General features: G+C 60.2%; 1 protein-coding gene across 6 annotated transcripts; it reads right to left on the bottom strand.

The window, feature by feature from the left end:
• Window positions 1-648: 648 nt before the first annotated feature.
• Window positions 649-18,684, bottom strand: CELF6 (CUGBP Elav-like family member 6). 6 transcript variants are annotated; one of them, XM_051796485.1, is made up of 13 exons: window positions 18,426-18,684; window positions 14,577-14,659; window positions 8,214-8,262; window positions 6,600-6,728; window positions 6,436-6,515; window positions 5,855-5,998; window positions 5,355-5,499; window positions 5,135-5,284; window positions 4,513-4,575; window positions 3,648-3,728; window positions 3,398-3,541; window positions 2,093-2,233; window positions 649-1,877 (listed from the first exon to the last, which is right to left on the bottom strand). In XM_051796485.1, the coding sequence occupies exons 1-12, from the start codon at window positions 18,673-18,675 to the stop codon at window positions 2,106-2,108; spliced, it is 1,446 nt and encodes a 481-aa protein (XP_051652445.1). In that variant the 5' UTR covers window positions 18,676-18,684; the 3' UTR covers window positions 649-1,877; window positions 2,093-2,105. The 6 variants fall into 6 exon arrangements, with proteins under 6 accessions (XP_051652445.1, XP_051652440.1, XP_051652441.1 ...); XM_051796480.1 differs by having other exon boundaries at window positions 3,648-3,725; window positions 18,426-18,635; XM_051796481.1 differs by having other exon boundaries at window positions 6,600-6,725; window positions 18,426-18,635.
• Window positions 18,685-18,919: the final 235 nt, after the last annotated feature.

Below are 18,919 nucleotides of genomic sequence, written 5' to 3'. Positions count from 1 at the left end.
AATTACCCTGGTTAGGTACAGTCACCAGCTGAGACCTGACAGGCTCATCACACCAGTGGGTGCAGCCTCAGTGTCACCTCTGCCATGTCACTGCCCTCTGTCCCCCCTGGAGGGACCCCAACATCTATCCATTCCCACTCATCCCACACCAGCTGCTCCATGTCCCCAAGGGGGGCCCAAACCCAGGCTGGTGACTGTCCCCTCGCCACCCACTCTGCCACCCAGCCCTTGGGGCTTTTTTTGATTAAGTTTGTGAGGTTTGGTTATTTGTCCCTTCCTTAAACAAAAAACAAATCCAGTCACTTCCCCAGGATCCCGGCAGTCACTCAGCTGTACCCTCAGCTGTGAGGGGACATCCCACGAGACACGGCCACATCCCCCTGAATCTCCAGCATTGCTTGGAAAGATCGGGGGAACCACAGGGGTCAGGTCCTGCCTCAATCCCCTCCACAGCCACGGTGAATTCCTCTGAAAAATAATCATTCCTGGGAAAAAGCAAATAAAAAGAGAGGCTCACGGTCCTCTCCCAACTTCACCGAATTCCCAGGGGGTGCTCTGGCCCAGCTGGAGTCAGAAAGGGGCCCCACTGTTGCCTCTGGGTGGTGGGATGGACGCGGCAGTGATTGCTCTGAAGAACCAACCAAGGTGACGAGTTTGACAAAATAAGTTTATTTCGCTTCGCTTCGTTTCTGCCGAAACCTCACATTTTTCTTTTTTTCGGTTTTTGTTTTTTTTTTTACTTTTTTTTTTGGCTGAAAAAAAAAAAAAATCCCCAACCCAAAAAACCCCCCAAACCAACCCGAAATGCAAAGACCGGCATCACTCCGCCCTCGCCCAGAGGCGACCGAGGGGCTCCGACTCCCCCTGGGCCACAGGGCTGGGGGAGCCACTGCAGCCCCCCCAAAAATCCCCTTTGTATCCCCCCATCCCCAGCCACGAACTGGCCCCCAAAACCGAGCCCTTGAGCCCCACAAATCCAAGCCCTGTAGGAAACGCTCACGGCTCCGAACGCCTGAGGGTTTTACTCAACCTTCTCAATTTTTGTTGGATTTTTCTCCTCCTTTCCCAACGTTTTTTTGTGTGTTTTGTTGGTTTTTTTTTTAAATTAATTTATTTATAGATATATTTAAAAAAAGCAATAGTCCTTTGGTCCCTAAACTCTAAGGAATGATATGACTCTGAAACAAGTAATCCTATGTCCCTGTGCCAGTGACAAGCAGGGGAAGCGCGTGTCCCGCCGCCCTGCTCCATGGGATATATATATATATATACTTATTTATATATATCTTCTATAAGTCCAACATACTTTGATCCTTCTTTTTTTTTTCCCCATTCGCAGGGAAAAAGGAAAATCTTGCCGTTTCTTTATTTTTCCAAACAAGCATCCTCCAGGTGAAGCGCCCGAGGCTGGTCCCGTCCCACCGGCTTTGGTTTAAGAATCCATTTGGAGCCTCTTTTTCCTCGTTTCTCCTGGGAAATCGGTAGCAGCAAATGAGTGCTTTAAAAAAAAAAAACAACCCCAAAACCAAAGGTAGATCGTGGCCCCGCTGCCCGGGGGCCGCCGGCCCTTTCCCGGTGAGGGATTGGTGAGTCCCGGCGAGCGGCCGGCGGCGAATCGCAGCCCCGGCGTCGCATCGCTCCCCTCCTTCCTCATCTTCTTCCTCTCGTTCCCGTTAAATAACAAACAAGACCAGTTTGGGAAAAAATTCAAAAAGGAAAAGCTACGACCAAAACACTCTCTTCTTCACCATTTTCTCCTCCTCTCCTCCTCCTCCTCCTCTTCCTCCTCCGGGATGTGTAGCAAAGAAAGAGAGTTACGGGTTTGGATACTGCACTTGGGGAAGGGGAAAGTCGTCAGACACCGCGGGACGCCCGACCTGAAAAAGAGGGAAGGGGCTGTTAGCCTGGTTCCTGGGGGTTGGAGGGAGGGAAGGAGGCAGGGAAGGACCCAAATCCATTGGGAACACGCACACAGAGGGTCCCAGGCACAGAGATCCCTGCACACGCTCAGGGATATAACAGAGTGATGCCCTGGGGGGGCCCACCCTGATTGCCATGACCCCCTGGGCACCGCGGGCCGGCCCCCCCTCACCTCTCTGCTGGGGTCAGTAGGGTCTGTTGGCATCTTTCGGCCGCTTTAGCTGGACTTTTAGCCTCTTCATGCCAATCTGGAAGCCATTCATGGCCTGAATGGCCGCCTGGGCGCTCGTCGGATTGTCAAAACTGACGAAACCTGGGGAGGGACAGTGGGGTTTGTCACCACAGACATCACAGGCAGCTGCTTCACCCCAGCACAGGCACTGAAATCCCACAGGATGCTCCTGTGTTGGGAGTGCTGGGAGAGGGAGTTGTGAGGTGACAGCACAGCCCCAGATTGCAGGGGACTGGGTGACAGGCTGACAGCGTGTTCGGGGACACCAAGGTCTGCAGAGACATTGAGGTGACAGGGTCTGTGGGGACACCAGCATAGGAGGGTCCACAGGGACACTGGAGTGGTCTGCAGGGACACTACAGGATTGGATTTGTGGGGTCACTGGGGTGACAGGGTCTGTCAAATTGGTGGGGATTGTGAGGACACCAAGGTGATGGGGGCTGCAGGGACACTGAGGTGACAGGATCTGTGGGGACACCAAAGTCTGAGGGTCTGTGGGAACACCAAGGTGATGGGGGCTGCAGGGACACTGAGGTGACAGGATCTGTGGGGACACCAAGGTCTGAGGGTCTGTGGGAACACCAAGGTGATGGGGGCTGCAGGGACACTGGGGGGCTGCAGGATTTGTGGGGAAACCAAGGCCTGCAGGTCTGTGGGGACACAAGACTGATGGGGTCTGTTGGGACACTGAGGTGATGGGGCCTCCAAAGACACCACTGAGGTGGCAGGGTCTGTGGGGACACCAAGGTGACAGGGTCTGTGGGGACACCAAGGTCTGTGAGAGAGAGAGATGAATCCCTGAGCTAGGGATATCAGGGAGACATGGACATCTGAGCTGGAGACCAGGGAAGAGACAGACTCCAAAATGAGATGCTGGAGAGAGATGGACTCCCAAGCAGAGACACTGGGGAGAGACAGACCCCCAACATGGGGATACTGGGTGGAGCCAGACCCCTGAGCTGGGAACACTGGGAAGAGCCAAGGAGGGAGAATGGGACCCCCAGGCTGGAGACTGGAGAGAGCTGGGATATTGAGGAGAGCTGGATCTCTAAGCTGGGAAGCTGAGGAAACCTGAACCCCTGGGCTGGGATGCTGAGGAGAGCTGGACCCTTGAGTTGGGATGTTGAGGAAGAGCCAGAACTCCAGGCTGGGATGCTGAGGAGAGTTGGACCTCTGAGCTGGGATGCTGAGGACAGCTGGAGCCCCGAGCTGGGACACCAGAGAGAGCCACACCCCGGGACTTACCAAAGCATTTACTCTGGTTGGTGGCACGGTCCACAAAGACTTTGGCAGAGATGACGTTGCCGAAAGGCAAGAACATCTGCGTGAGCTCCGCGTCCCCGAACTCCTGGGGCAGGTGATAAATAAACAGGTTACAGCCCTCGGGACCTGGGTGACACACAAAGGACAGCACACGTGAGCCATGAGGTGGGATCACCCTGGGGGGACACCGAGGAGCCCCCGGCCCCACGGAGGGGTGACCCCCACCCCTCACCTTCTCGCTGCTGCTGCGGGATGAGCGGTGCCTGCTGGGGAAAGGCTTGGCTGATGGGAGCATAGGCAGTGGGATATGCTGCTGGAAGAGAGAAACACGGAGCTGAGGCCACGGCATCTGTCCCAGCCCCGGGAAGGGCTGGGATGGGGATGTGCCCCACTGTCACCTGCAATGGAGGTGCCTCTCCTGCCCCAGGGCTGCTGGCTCTGCCTTTCCCACCCTTCCCGGCACACCAGGGATGCAGGAATGGCTCCCCCAGGAGGGATGTTTGTGATAGCGGTAATACAGACTCAAGGCTGAGGAAAGATGGCACTTTTGATTGAAAAACCCCAAACATTTGGGGTCCAAAACTTGATTTTCTGTTGAAAATCTGGACGTTGTTGTCAGTGCTCATAAAGAAATGGCTGCTGGGCTCAACACACTTCCATGGGAGGCTTTGACTCCCTTCTCCCCACAGCCCATCCCCTTGGCCATCAGATTTGGCCACATGATGAACATCCAAGGACCATTACCTCCCAAACCTTGTCCCCTCTCCTAGGTGCCACTGCCAGGCCTCCCCACAGAGTTCTCTCAGTTCCATGGACATTAAAACTCTCTTTCCCCCATCTAAAATTTGCATGGAGGGCCAGGCCAGGAGCACATCCATGTTGGTGGGATGAGGGGATGGTGCTCTCATTGGCATCACCCTCATTGCTGCCCTGGAGCTCCTGCCAGGGCACAGCACCTGGTGCTCCCCTCATCAATCTGTGCCCACGCACACTGCCCCAATCCAGTGTTCAACCCCACGGTGACATTCAACTCCCAAAATTAAGGGTGAGGAGCAAAGAGAGGAGAGAGGGAAGGAGAGGGAAGCGGAGTTTGAGACCTGCATAGTGCTGCATGCCGGCATAGGCCTGCTGGAGGGGGTCTGCCACCGTGGGGCTTTGAGCTGGGAAGAGAAAAGAAAGAAAAAGGAAGAGAGAATAAGCCAGAGAAAGCCAGGGATGCACAGCTCCCATGGGAAAGGGCTGGGCCAAGCGCCGCCACGGAGGGGCAGAGCTGCTCCCTGCCCGAATTCCCTCTTCCCTGTATCACTCACAACACCATGGGAGGAGGGAATTCAGTAGGGATCGGCACACGACTGGTCTATCCAGCGTATTCCCGAAGTGGGAAGCACCCCTGGAGCGTCCAGCATGAGCTGAGCATGTGTCCCCAGTCCAAGGGGATGTCCCCAGGCTCAGGGAGCGTCCACAGCCCCGGGGGATGTCCCCAGGCTCAGGGAGCGTCCACAGCCCCGGGGGATGTCCCCAGGCTCAGGGAGCGTCCACAGCCCCGGGGGATGTCCCCAGGCTCAGGGAGTGTCCACAGCTCCGGGGGATGTTCCCAGCCCCGAGGGATGTCCCCAGGCCCAGCGAGCACCCACAGCCCCGGGGGATGTTCCCAAGCCCCGAGGGATGTCCCCAGCCCTGGGAGCCGTGGCAGAGCCCCCGGGCAGTGGAGGAGGGTACCTGGGTAGGGGTGGATGCCATTGGTGTAGATGGTGTCGGAGGCAGGTTGCCCGTTGGTCTGGGGTGGCAGGGGGCTGAAGCCGTTCACGCCGATGGGCGCGGCAATGCTGGGCACCGGCGCCGTGCTGATCCCCGGGGGGGTGCTCGTACCTGCGGGAGGGGGTGTCAGCGCTGGCAGCCCCCCCAAGAGTGCCGAGTGGCACATGGAGGGGGGTCATACCTGAAGAGGGGGTGAGGGGGGCGGCCACCAGCCCGCTGACGTTGAAGGCGGCCATTTGTTGCATCTGGGCGGCGGCGATGGCGGCCATGGGGTTGAGGCAAGTGCCCTGGGCAGCTGCCATCAGGGCTGCCTGCTGCTGCATGATCTTAGGGAAAGAAAGGGGGGAAAAGGGGAAAGAGTGCAGGAGGCAGAGAGAAGGGAGAAGACAGGGTAAATTAGCATTCCTGCTTTGCACCTGCACATGGGGGCTCCAAGGAATAAATGCCACCTGCTGCCAGACCTGGGGACAGGAAGAGGCCCAGGCGATGCTAAATATGGGACTACTGTGCCCTACAGCCACCCTCACCCAGAGGGTGAAGCCCTCTGTGTACCCCTAAACGGGGATACACCAGCCCTGACAGGCATCTGCACCCGCTGGCACTGGTACTTTCATGGGCCAAACCAGCCCCCCTGCAGCTGTGGGGCCTCCCAAAAACCCCCCGGTGTGCAGCAGCTCCTACCGCTTGTGTGTAGGCCCCGTAGGCGCCAAACTGGATGGTCATGGGGTTGAAGATGCCCAGCTGCCCCGCCATCTGATGCATCCGACGCAGAGTCCTCTCCTTATCCGTGTCCGCAAACTTCACCACCAGGCTGGATGAGGCGCCCTGAGGCAGGAGGGAAGATGGGGTTGACGGCAGGACACCGGCAATGACCCCAGAACGTGTCCCCAGCTGTGGGTGCTGGCAGCAACCTCGGTCCCGGGGACATTGCCCAGCTTGGCAGTAGCCAGCGATCGATGGGAGGTCTAATTATAGCCATTTTTTTTCCCAGGTGGCAGCTCCCTGACCTCTGCTTCCTTTTTCCCCTCCTCGTTCAGTTTTGACCTTCAGCGTTAATTAAACAGCCCCTATCTCCAGCACGGAGGGAATTAGCCCAGCACTCCCACCTCTGGGGCTCAGCGCCCGGCAAGGAGGAACCTCGGGGTGATGTGGCCAACAAATTGCTGGTCTGAGGATTTTGATCCAATTAGAGAGACGATCAAATTAGCTGGTGATGGGATTAGGCAGGGTCAGATGGGGCAGGGTGCGAGCCTGGCACTTACCGGCATGGTTTGGCTGCCGTGCAGGCTGTTGATGGCAGCCTGTGCCTCGGCATGGCTCCCATATTTCACAAAGGCACAACCTAAGGACACAGAAGGGACACAGCACAGGTTGGATTTGGCCACTGTGGGTCCACAAGGTGCCCACCCAGCACCCCAAAGCCCACCTTTGCTGGCTCCATCAGGCCCTCGCAGGATGGTGCACTCCTCGATTTGGCCGAAGGGCTCAAAGAGGCGGCGAACATCGTCCTCACTCTGTTGCTTCCCCAGCATGCCCACAAAGAGCTTCCTGTCTTCTAAAAACAAAACCAAGGCCATTGCAGAGCAGGATGTCCCTCCCATCCCATCCCCTCATCACAAATGGTGTGTGGAGGGGAAGAGCCGGGTGACACCGGAGCACGGGGAGGGAATGACAACAATCCTGGGTTTACCACCTCCATCCTACAGAACACCCAGGGTGGGAAAAGCTCTCCTGTGGGGAAATTGCTGAGGGGTGAAGCTGAGAAGAGCTGTCACTTTAGGGAGTGGAGCTGGGGCTTTTCCCAGGGATAGAGGGGCCGACTCCCCCGGCGCCGAGGCGGGATGCGGCAGGGAACAAAGAGAACCCACAAACCAGCCGCGATCGCCTTCACATGATCGACTCACAGAACAACCCGCAGCCTCCGGCCGTGCCCGGGGGACATCAATAACCCAAACACAAGAGAAGGGAGAGTAAATAATGAGAATTTCATGATTATTACCAGCATCTGTCTTGTGCGGCCGCGCGCTCCCGCCGCACGCTAATGGCATTTGACAAAGAAAATAAGGTGCCCTGTCAAGAGCGTTGCCGGGGAAATAAATAAATAATGGCAGGAGACGATGAATGCTCTGTCCGTTAAGGTACCAGGAAAATTAGTTAAGGGAATAATGCTTGTGTGTTGTCTGGTTAAATATAAACCATCTCCCGGCGAGGGCAGCCGGGGGTAGCGGGTTGGGAGGCCCAGTGTCGCCTCCCGGGCGAGGGGCCGGAGCCAGGAGCCCCAGCTTGCCCATCGATTTTTAATGCTTCACCAAGTACGCTCGGTAAGTGGGTAATTTATTTGCCAGGTCCCTCTGGGACGTGCTGGCACCAGCTCCCAGCGTGTTTAATAACGGGGTTTGAATAGGGGGGTGTCTACCTCGGCTGTCCTGCCGAGGGCAGGGGGCCCCACGGGAGCATCCCACGTGTCCGAGTGCGCCTACCTGCCCAGAGACACAGCAAATGTGGGATTTTGATCCAATTCCTGTGATTTTTGCCCACATTATCACCTCAGCCTGGAAACGGTGCAGCCCTATGAGCTGCGAATGCCCACGGAGAATTTCGGGGTGGGGGGTTGGCAGTTTCTGTTTGAGAGGGGCTCGGGCCATGTGCAGCCAACTCCTGCACCCTGCCTCTGCTGGGGGTCCTGCAGGCAATGCTGGGCAGGGAATTGGCTTGTTTGGTGGATAAAGGCAGTGTGGGAGAGCAGCTGGCTCACCCTGTGCCCCCCAGGATGTCGAGATGCTTGTGGTATGACATCAGGATGATGTCAGGACATTCCCAGGATGACATCCCAGTTGGCAGGGCAGGGAGAGACAAGATGGCATTTGCTCTGCACTCAGGTTTGGATGCCACCAGCAAAGGAAGCTCTTTTCATGGTTTCTCTGCAAACCAAACTCCCCGCGGTGGCCCCTGCAATGCCATCGTGTGCCCCATTTCCCCCAGATGACCCTGTGCACCCCTGTCCGTGCCAGGCAGCCAGGGAACCTGGCTAGGGACCTACCTCCTCGGCCCTCGCTGTCGGCCGGCTTCACCTGGATGGGGCGGTTCATCTGCAACACACAAGGGGGAGCGGGTGGTCAGTGCGGTGCCCCCTGAGCCCTTCCCATGGGAAACAGCAGGATTTGGCCCCAGAGTGGCACAGGGAGCCAGGAACAAGGGGAAGGCCGTGCAAGAACAGATCCGGGGCTCGTGGCCACGCCGACCTGGGGATGCCACATGTGGAGGGCGATGCTCCGGCCCCAGGGATGGGCACCCGGTGCTGCAGGCGCCCGCCGGGCTGCCGGTGCCAGGCTTGGCCGCCTGCCCACTTTCCTCGACTGCAAAGGACTGCAGAGGCAGCAGCAGCACCCCGCCAGCCCCAGCCCCTCCGGCACCACCGCCCTCCTTTCCCCAAACCTCACCCAAATTCGGCCTCTCCTTGCCCCCGCCGCGTGTACCCGCGAGCGCGACACGTGTGTGCAGCAGGACACGCCGGGCGGGCACACACAGCCCTGGCCCGCTGCCCCATGGAGCCATTTCTCCTCCTCTCTCCCCCTCCTTTTTCCCCTCTTTTAGCCGAAAAATGCTACAATTATGGCCGTATCCATGGCAACAAGCGTGCTTCCCCCGCGATGCTGCGGAGCCCGAGCCATGTGCTCGATGGGGTCGTCACGGCAACGGCGAGATGTCACGCATGACGGCGCGGGGGTGCGCACACGGACACGCCTCGAGCACACATGGGACAGTCGCCCCCCCACGCGCATGTGCAGCCCCATCCCAGGGTGCCCCCACCACACCCCTGGAGGGGGTCCCCAAATTTCGGGGCTGCGTGGGGGCAGAACCAGTCCCCCTCGCATCAGGGCGAGGAAGAGGATGGGGAAGAGAGAAGAGGAGGGAGGTTTCCACAGCAACCGCCTCGTCTCCAGGGAAACGTGGAGAGAAATGTCAGCGCAGAGCTGGGGATGGTCCAGGGAAGGGTTTGAGTCCCCAGAAGCCACTGGGTGGCACAGGGTGGCACCAAGGGACACCTCATCCATCCATGTCACCAGCCCCCCAAACATCCATCCTGTGCGGGGCAGGATCCAGCTCACCCCAGACCCAGGAGGCTGTGACAGCAACAAGACCCTAAAATCAGCACCCCCCGTCCCCCACATCCCTGCTGCAGCCGGGAGGAGGGAACCCCAGTTTTGGGGGGGCTGCTCCCCCTGCACTGACCCACCAGCCCTATTTCCCAGCGTGATGGCCTTTGCTGGAATAAATTTCCCGTGCCCGCTGCTGTGTGCTTAATGCAATAAACCCAGCGAGGATGATTTAGAATAACATTTACGGAGCCGCAGAGTGTCATTTTGATGTGTCTCCCGTCTCCGCTCGCCGGTTATTAAACTGTATTGATTCCCCGGGAGCTGCTGATGTTTATAAATGTCAGGCCTCAGGGACTGGCTTAACCTACCCCAGGGCTGCTGCACCACACTGGGGAGAAACCGCCCCGGCCTCTGGACACCCCCAAAAGGGGGTTTTGCCATCCTTGGCATTGCCACATGCCCATTATGAGGTGCCTGGTGACCCCCTGCACCAGCTCCTGTGCCACTCAGACCCCCGCCTGCGCCCAGCTGTCCCCACAGCACCCCTGCACCGTGTCCACACCGTCACCCACCGCTGCCCAACAGCCCTTCATCCATTCCGCCCACCCCCCAACACCCATCCTTGCATTCACCCATCCCACACACCCACACAATCACCCACACATCCATCTCCCCCCAAGATTCACCCATCCATCCCCCAACACTCATTCCCTAGCACTCATCCATATCCCCAACACTCATCCATCCATTCCCCAACACCCATCCATCCCCTTAGCATCCATCCATGCCCTCAGCACCTGTCCTCATCCATTCCCATAGCATTCATCCATATCACCAACATCCATCCATCCATTCCCCAGCATCCAGTCCCACAGCATCCATCCGTCCCCATAGTACCCATCCATATCCCCAACACACACACACATCCATCCATCCATCCATCCCCCAACACCCATCCATCCCCATAGCACCCTCCACAGTCCCAACACCCATCCATCCCCATGGCACCCATCCATCCCCCATCTCCCTATCACCCACCTTTCCACCCCCACAGCACCCACACATCCACTCCCAGCTACCATCCATCTCCCCAACCCCAAGGCCATGGTCATAGGAGACCCTGGCTGGGGTGTCCCAGCACCCACCATCATCATCACCCCACAGAGCCCCAGCTACAGCACCCCATGGCCAAACCACCCCTGCCCCACAGCCCAGGGGTCACCATGGGTTGCTAAACCACCTCCTGACCGCTTGGGCACTGTCCCCCACCCAAATTTGGACCCCTCCAACTGCCTGGGCGCTGGGGAGAGCCAGTCCATAATGAATCACTGGCAGGGGGAACAGGGTCACTTCTAGCCTTTGTTCCTTCTTCAGCATCCTCCTCCTTCTCCTCAAAACCAACAGCTGGAGGATCCAGCAGGCCACCACGCATCCAAATGAGCCGAGATGGAGGTGGCAGGTGATGCTGGAGCAGCAGGCACCCGTGGGAGCCTGGTGTCCACGTCATGCTGGGGCCCCCGGGCAGCCAACACCCAGTGCAGGGAAAGAGAAACTGGGTTACAGGCAGTCACCCATCATGGGAACACCCTGCCAAAGCCCCAGGGGTGACCCACAGTGAGGGACACAGCCAGTCTAGGAACAATCACACCACCACACAGCCCTGCACGTGCACGGTCACCCTGGCACACCCCCTGCACAGCCACACCCCCCTACAGCCACACACCCACACACACCTTAGCACCACCACAGACCCCCCAGCACCCTCCACGCACACCCACCCACCCACCCACCCACTCGCACACCCCTGGCACGGCCGCACGCCCGTGCCCACGCAGCGCTGCACAACCAGCACTGCTGCGCACCCACGTGCGGCCACGCACCCACTGCACCCAGCCCCATGTGCACCCGCACTCCCCGAGCCCTCAGGAACCCCCACGCACCCACACAGCACCCACAACGCCCTCCCCGTGGCTGTGGATCCTGCACAGCCGCGGGCACACGCCCCGGGGTGCACAGCCAGCACTGGGACACAACGGCCCTCGCTTGAGTTTCCCCACTGCCACTGCAAACCCACAGCGGGACCCCCAGGAGCCCTTTATGGACACAGGGACACTCCAGGACACCGCCCTGGATGGCCACAGCACTCCCCAGCAGCACCCCCACCCCACCCCCATCCCCACCCACCCACACTGGGGCCTGGTGCAGTCCTGTGCACACCTGAGCACACCTGAGCAGCTCCCAGCACACCCCCAGTGTGGGGGCCTGTGCGACACCTGCATGCACACCTGTACTCTGCTCACCCCCTGACCACACTCACAGCCCCACCACCGCCAGCCCCCTGGCCCACCTGCACCCACACCCACAGCCTGTCACCGTCTCTGGGGGCAAAGACACCCCCAGCACCTCTTTACACACACACAGACACCAACACCCACCTGTGCACACCCGGGGGGGACAAAGCTGTACCCCCACCAATGCATGCCCACCCCCCTGCACCACCTGTGGGCACAGCATCCCCCGAGCACTGCCCCCTGTACACCTGCAACCGCACACACACACAAACCAGGGTGGAAAAATACACCCTCCAGCCAACACACTGACACTAAACCCATCCCTGGGGGCTGATACACACCCTCACCAACACAGGCGTGCACATTCTCCATCTCTGCCTGCAAATACACCCTGCTCACCAACACACCCTGTCACTGGCAGCAGGTACACCCTTCTCACCGACACCCACACTCACATACAGCCTCCCTGCAAATACACCTCTTCACCAACAGCCTCTACCAACACCCCTCACCAACACCCTGCCCATTCCTGGATGCAGATACACCTCTTCACCAACACCTCCCTGCCGACACCCTCCCCATCCCTGGATGCAGATACAGCCTCTCAGCCACACACACACACACACAAACACAGTCACAATCCCTATCCCTGAGCGCAAATACATCCTCAGCACCAACAACTGCCCTGCCAATGCATGCACCTCATCTCTGGGTGTAGATACAGCCCACTCAACAACACCCACACACCCTATCCGTGGGTGCAGATACACCCCCTCACCAACACCTTTCCATCCCAATCCCTGGGAGCACATACATCCTGCTCGGCAACACCCCCACTCGCACACCCCTTCCATGGCTGCAGATACACCCTGCTCAGCAACACCCCTCCATCCCCATCCCTGGGAGCAGATACACCCACTATCCAACACCCCTCCATCCTCATCCCTGGGTGCAGATACACCCTGCAACACCCACATCCTCCATCCATGGGTGCAGATACACCCTGCACACCAACATACACACCAACCCTGCGTGCTGATGCACCCTGCTCATCAACACCCCTCCATCCTCATCCCTGTGTGCAAATACATCCTGATCACCAACACCCCTCCATCTTCATCCCGAACCCTGTGTGCGAACACATCCTGATCACCAACACTGCTTCATCCCCACCCCCAGCCCATCCCTGGGAGCAGATACACCCCCTCACCGACACCTCTCCATCCTCGTTCCCATCCCCATCCCCGGGTTCAGATACATCCCTTCACCATCACCCCTGCCAACATCCCTTCATGCCGATCCCCGGGAGCAGATACAGCCCCTCACCATCACCCACATCCCTCCTACAACCTCCCCGGGCTCAGCCCCCCCACGCCGGCGCGGGCAGAGGCTGCCGGGCGGTGCCGGGCCGTGCCGGGCCGGGCGGAGCGGAGGCGGCGGCAGACAAAGGCGGGGCCCTACCTCGATGCAGAGGATCTTGGACCCGGCGGGCACCCACAGCACGGGCGGCCGCGGCCCGGGCGCCGGCACCTGCGGCAGCTGCATGGCCGGACCGGCCGGACCGGCACGGCGGCTCCACCCGAGGCGGCTCGGCTGGGCTCGGCTCGGCTCGGCTGGGCTCGGCTCGACTCGGCTGAGCTCGGCTCGGTTCGGCTGGGCTCGCGCAGCTGCGCGGGGGGCGGGGCAGGGGCGGGGCGGCCGCAGCCCCGGCGAGCCGAGCCGGGCCGGGCTGGGCCGAGGGGCGAGGCCGCGGTGGGACACGCCCCCCAGGCTGGACACGCCCCCCGGCTGGACACGCCCCCCGCGCAGCGCCGGGGGCGGGGCCTGAAGGGGAGGGGAAAGAGGAGGGGGGAGGGGGGAAGGGGGGTGCTCAGGTGGAGGTGTGAGCACAGGTATAGCGGTGTGAGCACAGGTATAGCGGTGTGAGCACAGGTATAGAGGTATGAGCACAGGTACAGGGGTGAGCACAGGTATAGAGGTGTGAGCACAGGTACAGAGGTGTGAGCATAGATAGAGGTGTGAGCACAGGTATAGAGGTGTGAGCATAGATACAGGTGTGAGCACAGGTACAGAGGTGTGAGCACAGGTACAGGGGGATTGTATAAGCACACACGGGTGTGCACAGGTACAGGAGGCATGCACAAGCACAGAGGGGTGTGCACATGTAGAGGTACACAAGCACACGTGGGTGTGCACAAGCATGGAGGTGCATGCATAGGCACAGGGGTGTTTTCACAGGCACACACAGGTGTCTACACAAGCACCCGTGGCTGTGCACAAGCACAGAGGTGGGCACACAGGCACAGAGGAGTGTTCACAAGCACAGTGACGTGTGCTCAGGCACAGACAGGTGAGCACATGCAGATGGGAGCACCAACACAGGGGTTTGAGCACATGGCCACACCTGCCCAGATGCCCCCCGCGCCCACCACGAACACACAGGCCCAGAGGGGTGTGCGCAAACATGTGCCCAGGCAGGGCTCGTGCCCACACACTCACATGCACGCACATGCTCACACGCATCCCTGTGCTCACCCTGTGGAAAGGGCCCAGCAGCTACGGCAGCCATACACCTCACCTGTGTGCCTGATGAGATTCCCCCACGGCAGGGCCTGACCCCGCCTCCTTTAGGCTGCCGAAATGGGCTATTAACTCTTAAACCTACCAGCGCCCAGTCACCCCAGTGACAGCACATCTCAGGAAGCCACATCCCCTTGACCCACGTCCCCCTCCGCCAGCCCCGCGCACCCGCGGCAGGGATTGATATTCACGGGCCCCGGCACGTTCCCCAGCCAACCCGCGGGCCTATTGATTTTTATTTAGGCGAATAATTAAATATTTATTTTCACTTTGTTAAGCTCGGGAGGTCGGAGCCCACAGAACGCGCAACAGCACGCGGGCGGCAGGAAAATCGATTCCTCGGTTTGCGGCCACTGGAAGTGGCTCCCACGCCCCAGGGAGGTGTCACCGGCCCCCACCCCAGCTCACCCCGACCCCCCCGGTGTCACTTACCCCCGGCAGCGTCTTCTGCTCATGCAGGGCGCTCTGAGCCTTCAGCGCCGAGTCGCGGGCGCAGTAGGTGAGGAAGGCACAGCCTGCGGAGATGGGGAGAAGGGATCAGTGTCTGGCCTGGCACCGCCGCAGAGCCCCAGGCACACGGGGAACTGGGGGCATGGATAATATGCCACTGAGGTATCTCAGCACCCTGGCATCCAGCACCCTAGCACCATGGTGTCCAGTGTCCCAGCACCCTGACAGCCCAGGACCCTGGTACTCAACACCATGGCATCTGGCACCCTGGTACCCTAGCATCCAGCACCCCAGCATCCTGGCATGGTGGCACTCAGCACCTGAGCATCCTGGCACCGTGGAATCCAGCCCCTTGGCACCATGGCACCCAGCATTCCAGCACGCTGCAGAATGGCATCTAGCATCCCTGCAACCTGGCATGGTGGCATCCAGCACCTCAGCACCATGGCATCCTGCATCCCTTCACTCTGGCGCCCAGCAGCCTGGCATGTGGCAACCTGGTACTCTGGCACCCAGACACCCAGGTGGGCACCAGTGCAGCCACAGCTCACCCCCAAAACAGGGCGGGAGATGGAGCAGTGGGATAGACGAAGGAGCAAGGCAGGAGCAGGCAGCACGTGGGCAGTGCTGCTCCAGCCCTAGGCTCTGGGGAAAGCCACAGCCTACGTCCTCCAGGAAGAAGATCTCTCAGTGTCAAGGCCACGCATCCTGGCTTGCCACCACACTTCTCCCAGCCCTGAGCATCCTCCTTGGGATGAGACTTGTGTGGCGAAGGCGCTCCAGCTCCTCCGACATCGTGGTGCTTCGGGAATCGGGAATGCGCCTGGGGTGAGGTTTTCCCACGCTGACTCACGCTGCCAAACCGCTCGCTCACGCGGAGCTGGCGGCGACAAGCGAGCCCTGGGGACAGGGTCCCGTCCTCTTCCCTCCATCTCTCCCAGAGCATTCCCGGTCCTCGTGCCGCCGCTGTGCTGCTCCCTCCCCGAGGGCTCCCCCCCAGTTTGCTGGGGTCACATCCAAAAGCATCTGAAAGTGATATTAAAACAGCAGCAAAACAGTTTTCCTTCAACAAAGTAAATATTTAATGAATAAAATTGACATTGATGCATTTTTAATATTGGCACAATTAAATCCGCCAGCTGATTAAGTATTAATAACTCTTAATAAGTACAATCAGCGTGCCTGGGAGGAGAGGCAGTGCAGCAGCAGGGTGGGGGACACCGAGGGATGGGGTCCCTCGCCTGCCTTGGGGTGCTGGGGACATCTGCCCTCGTGGGGAGCAAGGAGAGATCCCCCCTGGATACAATCACTGCGGGTGGGAAGTGGAGATCAGCACAGCAGCTCGCCTCAGTCCCGGTGCCATTTCCAGTGTTTACCATCCGCAATCACATTGGCTTCCTCCTCTGCGCTCTTCTTTCTCTCTTTTTTTTCCCCCTTTTCCCTGCAGGCAACAATGTGGACAGTGCCCGGGTGTTCGGGAGAAGTTTGGAGGGCAGGCGCGGGAGCGATTCCGCTCCAGAGGCTCGCCGGGAGGGAGGATGCCGTTCAAATCGGAGGAGTGTCCGCAATTAAATCACGCAGCTGGGCCGCAGCCGTTGAAGCCCGTGATGGAAGGAGTGCTGAGGGGGCCTGGAAAGGTGCAAATCCCATTGTTCCGGGTACACAAACAGCTTCAGAGGCACCTGGAGACATTTCGGAGGCCACGGCGCTGAGAACGGTGGAGTCCAGGTGGCTGCCCCAAGGCCGAAGGGCATTGATGTGGCCACATCCGCAGGTGCCGAGTTTTGGCTTCCCGAAAGTCATGTTGAAACAGGTGCTGCCCGTGGCACAGGGGCTCGGTGACAGCCTGTGGATCCTGCCTGGGTGACACTGGGGTGCCCTGACACTGCTCCAGCGCCGCAGACCCCGGCTCACGGGAGGGGGTTTCTGGAGGGGCCCCAGAGGTGCCGTGTGAGCCCTTTGGTGTGTCGCTGCTCGGGGTGCTGGTGCTCTGCACCCCATGCCGTGGTGCCACACAGCACCGGGGGCACAGTGCAGGCAGGGGGGGCCCCATCCGTGCTGGGTGCCTCGATACCAGGTGAGTGCCTCCATCCCAGGGATGCTCCAACTCCAGTGGTACCCAAAACTCATGTGGGTGTCCCAATGCCAGACAGGTGCCCCCAACCCAGACAGTGTCCCAAAATCCACTGGGGTGCTCCCAGCCCTGCAGTGCTCCAATCCCAGGGTGCCCCCAAGACAGATGGCAGCACCCTAACCCCAGGTGGGTGCCCCCCATGTGGGTGCCCCCTGGGTGTCCCCATCCTAGAGGTTCTTCCACCATTGGTGGGGGCCTCTTCCCGTGGGGTACCCCAATCTTAGGGGGCCCACATACCAGGACACCCCATACTGGGATGCCCCCACCTCAGATGTACCTTCACCTCAGGGGTGCCTCCACCTTAGGGGTGCCCGATACCGGGGTGTCCCTAGTTTGGATGTACCTCTGCCTCAGGGGTACCCCATAGCAGTGTGGCCCATGTCAGGTGTACCTCCATTTCAATGGTGCCCCCAACTCAGGGGTACCTTCACCTCAGGGGTATCCCCTCCTTGGGGTGCCCCCATACTTATGGGTACCTCCAGATCAAGGGTACTTCTACCTTAAGTGTAATTCAACTGAGGGGTGCGCCACATTTGGGTGCCCCACCTTTGGGTGCCCCACCTCAGGGTGTCCCACCACAGAAGTACCTCCATTTCAGGGGTACACCACCTCAGGGGTACCCCCATCTCAGAGGTGCCCCATGCCAGCATGTCCCACCTCAGGGGTGTTTGCAGATCATCGGTGCCACATCTCAAAGTGTCCCACCTGAGGGGTATCTATATCTCAGGGTGCTCCACCTCAGGTTATCCCACCTCAGGGGTGCCTTCACCTCAGGGGTGCCACATATTTCAGTATCTTCACCTCAACGGTGTCCCACCTCCAAGGTACCTCACCTCAGGCATGTCTTCATCTCAGGGTTGTCCCACATCAGGGATGTCCCACCTCAGAGGTTCCCCTGTCTCGAGGTGCTCCATCTCAGGATGTCCCACCTGACAGGTACCCACCCCTATCTCAGGGCATTCCACCTTAGGATGTTCAACCCCAGCAGTGCCCCATAGTTAGGTGCCACACCTCAGGTTGTCCCACCTGAGTAGTATTCAAATCAGGGGTGCCTTCACCTCAGGGATGTCCCACCTCAGGGGTGTCTTCACCTCAGGGGTCCCCCTATATCAGGGTCCTCGACCTCATGTTTTCCCACCTCAGGGTGTCCCACCTGAGGGGTTCCCCTATCTCAGAGCTCTCCACCTCAAGCATCCCACCTGAGGGGTACCTCACATCAGGAGAGCCCCACATCTGGGTGCCCCATCTCAGGGCGTCCCACCTGAGGGGTACCTCACCTCAGGGGTGTCTTCACATCAGGGCACCCCACCTGAGGGACAGGACCCCTCACCTGAGGGGTTCCCCCCACCTCAGGACGCTCCACCTGAAGGGTCCCTCACTGGAGGGGTCTCCCCTACCACGGGATGTCCCACCCCAGGGGTGCCCCATACTCACGTGCCACATGTCAGGGGTCTCCCACATGAAGGGTCCCCTATTTCAGGGCACTGCACCTCAGGGTGTCCCATCCGACCAGTACCTCACCTGAGGGTTTCCCCCCCGCCTCAGGGTGTCCCATCTGAGCGGTACCTCACCTGAGAGTCGTCCCCCCCTCAGGGTGTCCCACCTGAGCGATACCTCCCCTCAGGCCAGCCCCATCCCCGGGTGCCCCCCTCACAGTGTCCCACCCGGGGGGTGTCCCCGGCCCGGCGCCCCCGCACCTTTGTGCATGCCGGTGAAGCGATCCTTGAGCACGGTGAGCTCGTAGATGCGGCCGAACTCCTCGAAGAGCGGCTTGAGGTCGCTCTCCTCCAGGTTGCGCGGGATCTGCCCCACGAACAGCTTGATGGCGTCGTGGTCCTTCATGGCGATGGCGCCGGGCGGGCGGCTCAGCCCGTTCACCCGGCCGCTGTTCGCGGTGCTGAACGCCGCCCCCGCCGCCTCGCCCGCCGCCGCCGCCGCCGCCGCCATGGCCCGCCCGGCACCGCCCGCCCGCCCGGCACCGCCCCGCTCGGCTCGGCTCGGCTCGGCTGGGCTCGGCTAGGCTCGGCTGGGCTCGGCTCCGCTCGGCTCGGCCCGGCCCCGCTCGGCCCCGCTCGGCACCGCCCCGCTCGGCCCCGCTCGGCTCGGCTCGGCCCGCGCCCGCCCGCGGGCTCGTGACGTCAGCCAGCCGGCCCCGCCCAGCCGCGCCGTATTAGCATAATGAGGGAGCGGC

The sequence above is a fragment of the Manacus candei genome, unplaced genomic scaffold (genome assembly GCF_025592945.1).
Source record: "Manacus candei isolate 608988 ecotype Guabito, Panama unplaced genomic scaffold, ASM2559294v1 h1tg000046l, whole genome shotgun sequence".
Taxonomy (NCBI): domain Eukaryota; kingdom Metazoa; phylum Chordata; class Aves; order Passeriformes; family Pipridae; genus Manacus; species Manacus candei.
Note: the sequence above shows the minus strand (reverse complement) of the source record. Positions and strands in the feature narration are given on the sequence as shown.

Coding starts and splice junctions, on each gene's coding strand:
- CELF6 (XM_051796485.1), bottom strand. CDS start 18,675: ATGGCGGCGGCGGCGGCGGCGGCGGGCGAGGCGGCGGGGGCGGCGTTC. Junction 6,516..6,599: donor GCCTGATGGAGCCAGCAAAG/GTGGGCTTTGGG, acceptor CTGTGTCCTTAG/GTTGTGCCTTTGTGAAATAT. Junction 3,542..3,647: donor CCCGCAGCAGCAGCGAGAAG/GTGAGGGGTGGG, acceptor TGTGTCACCCAG/GTCCCGAGGGCTGTAACCTG.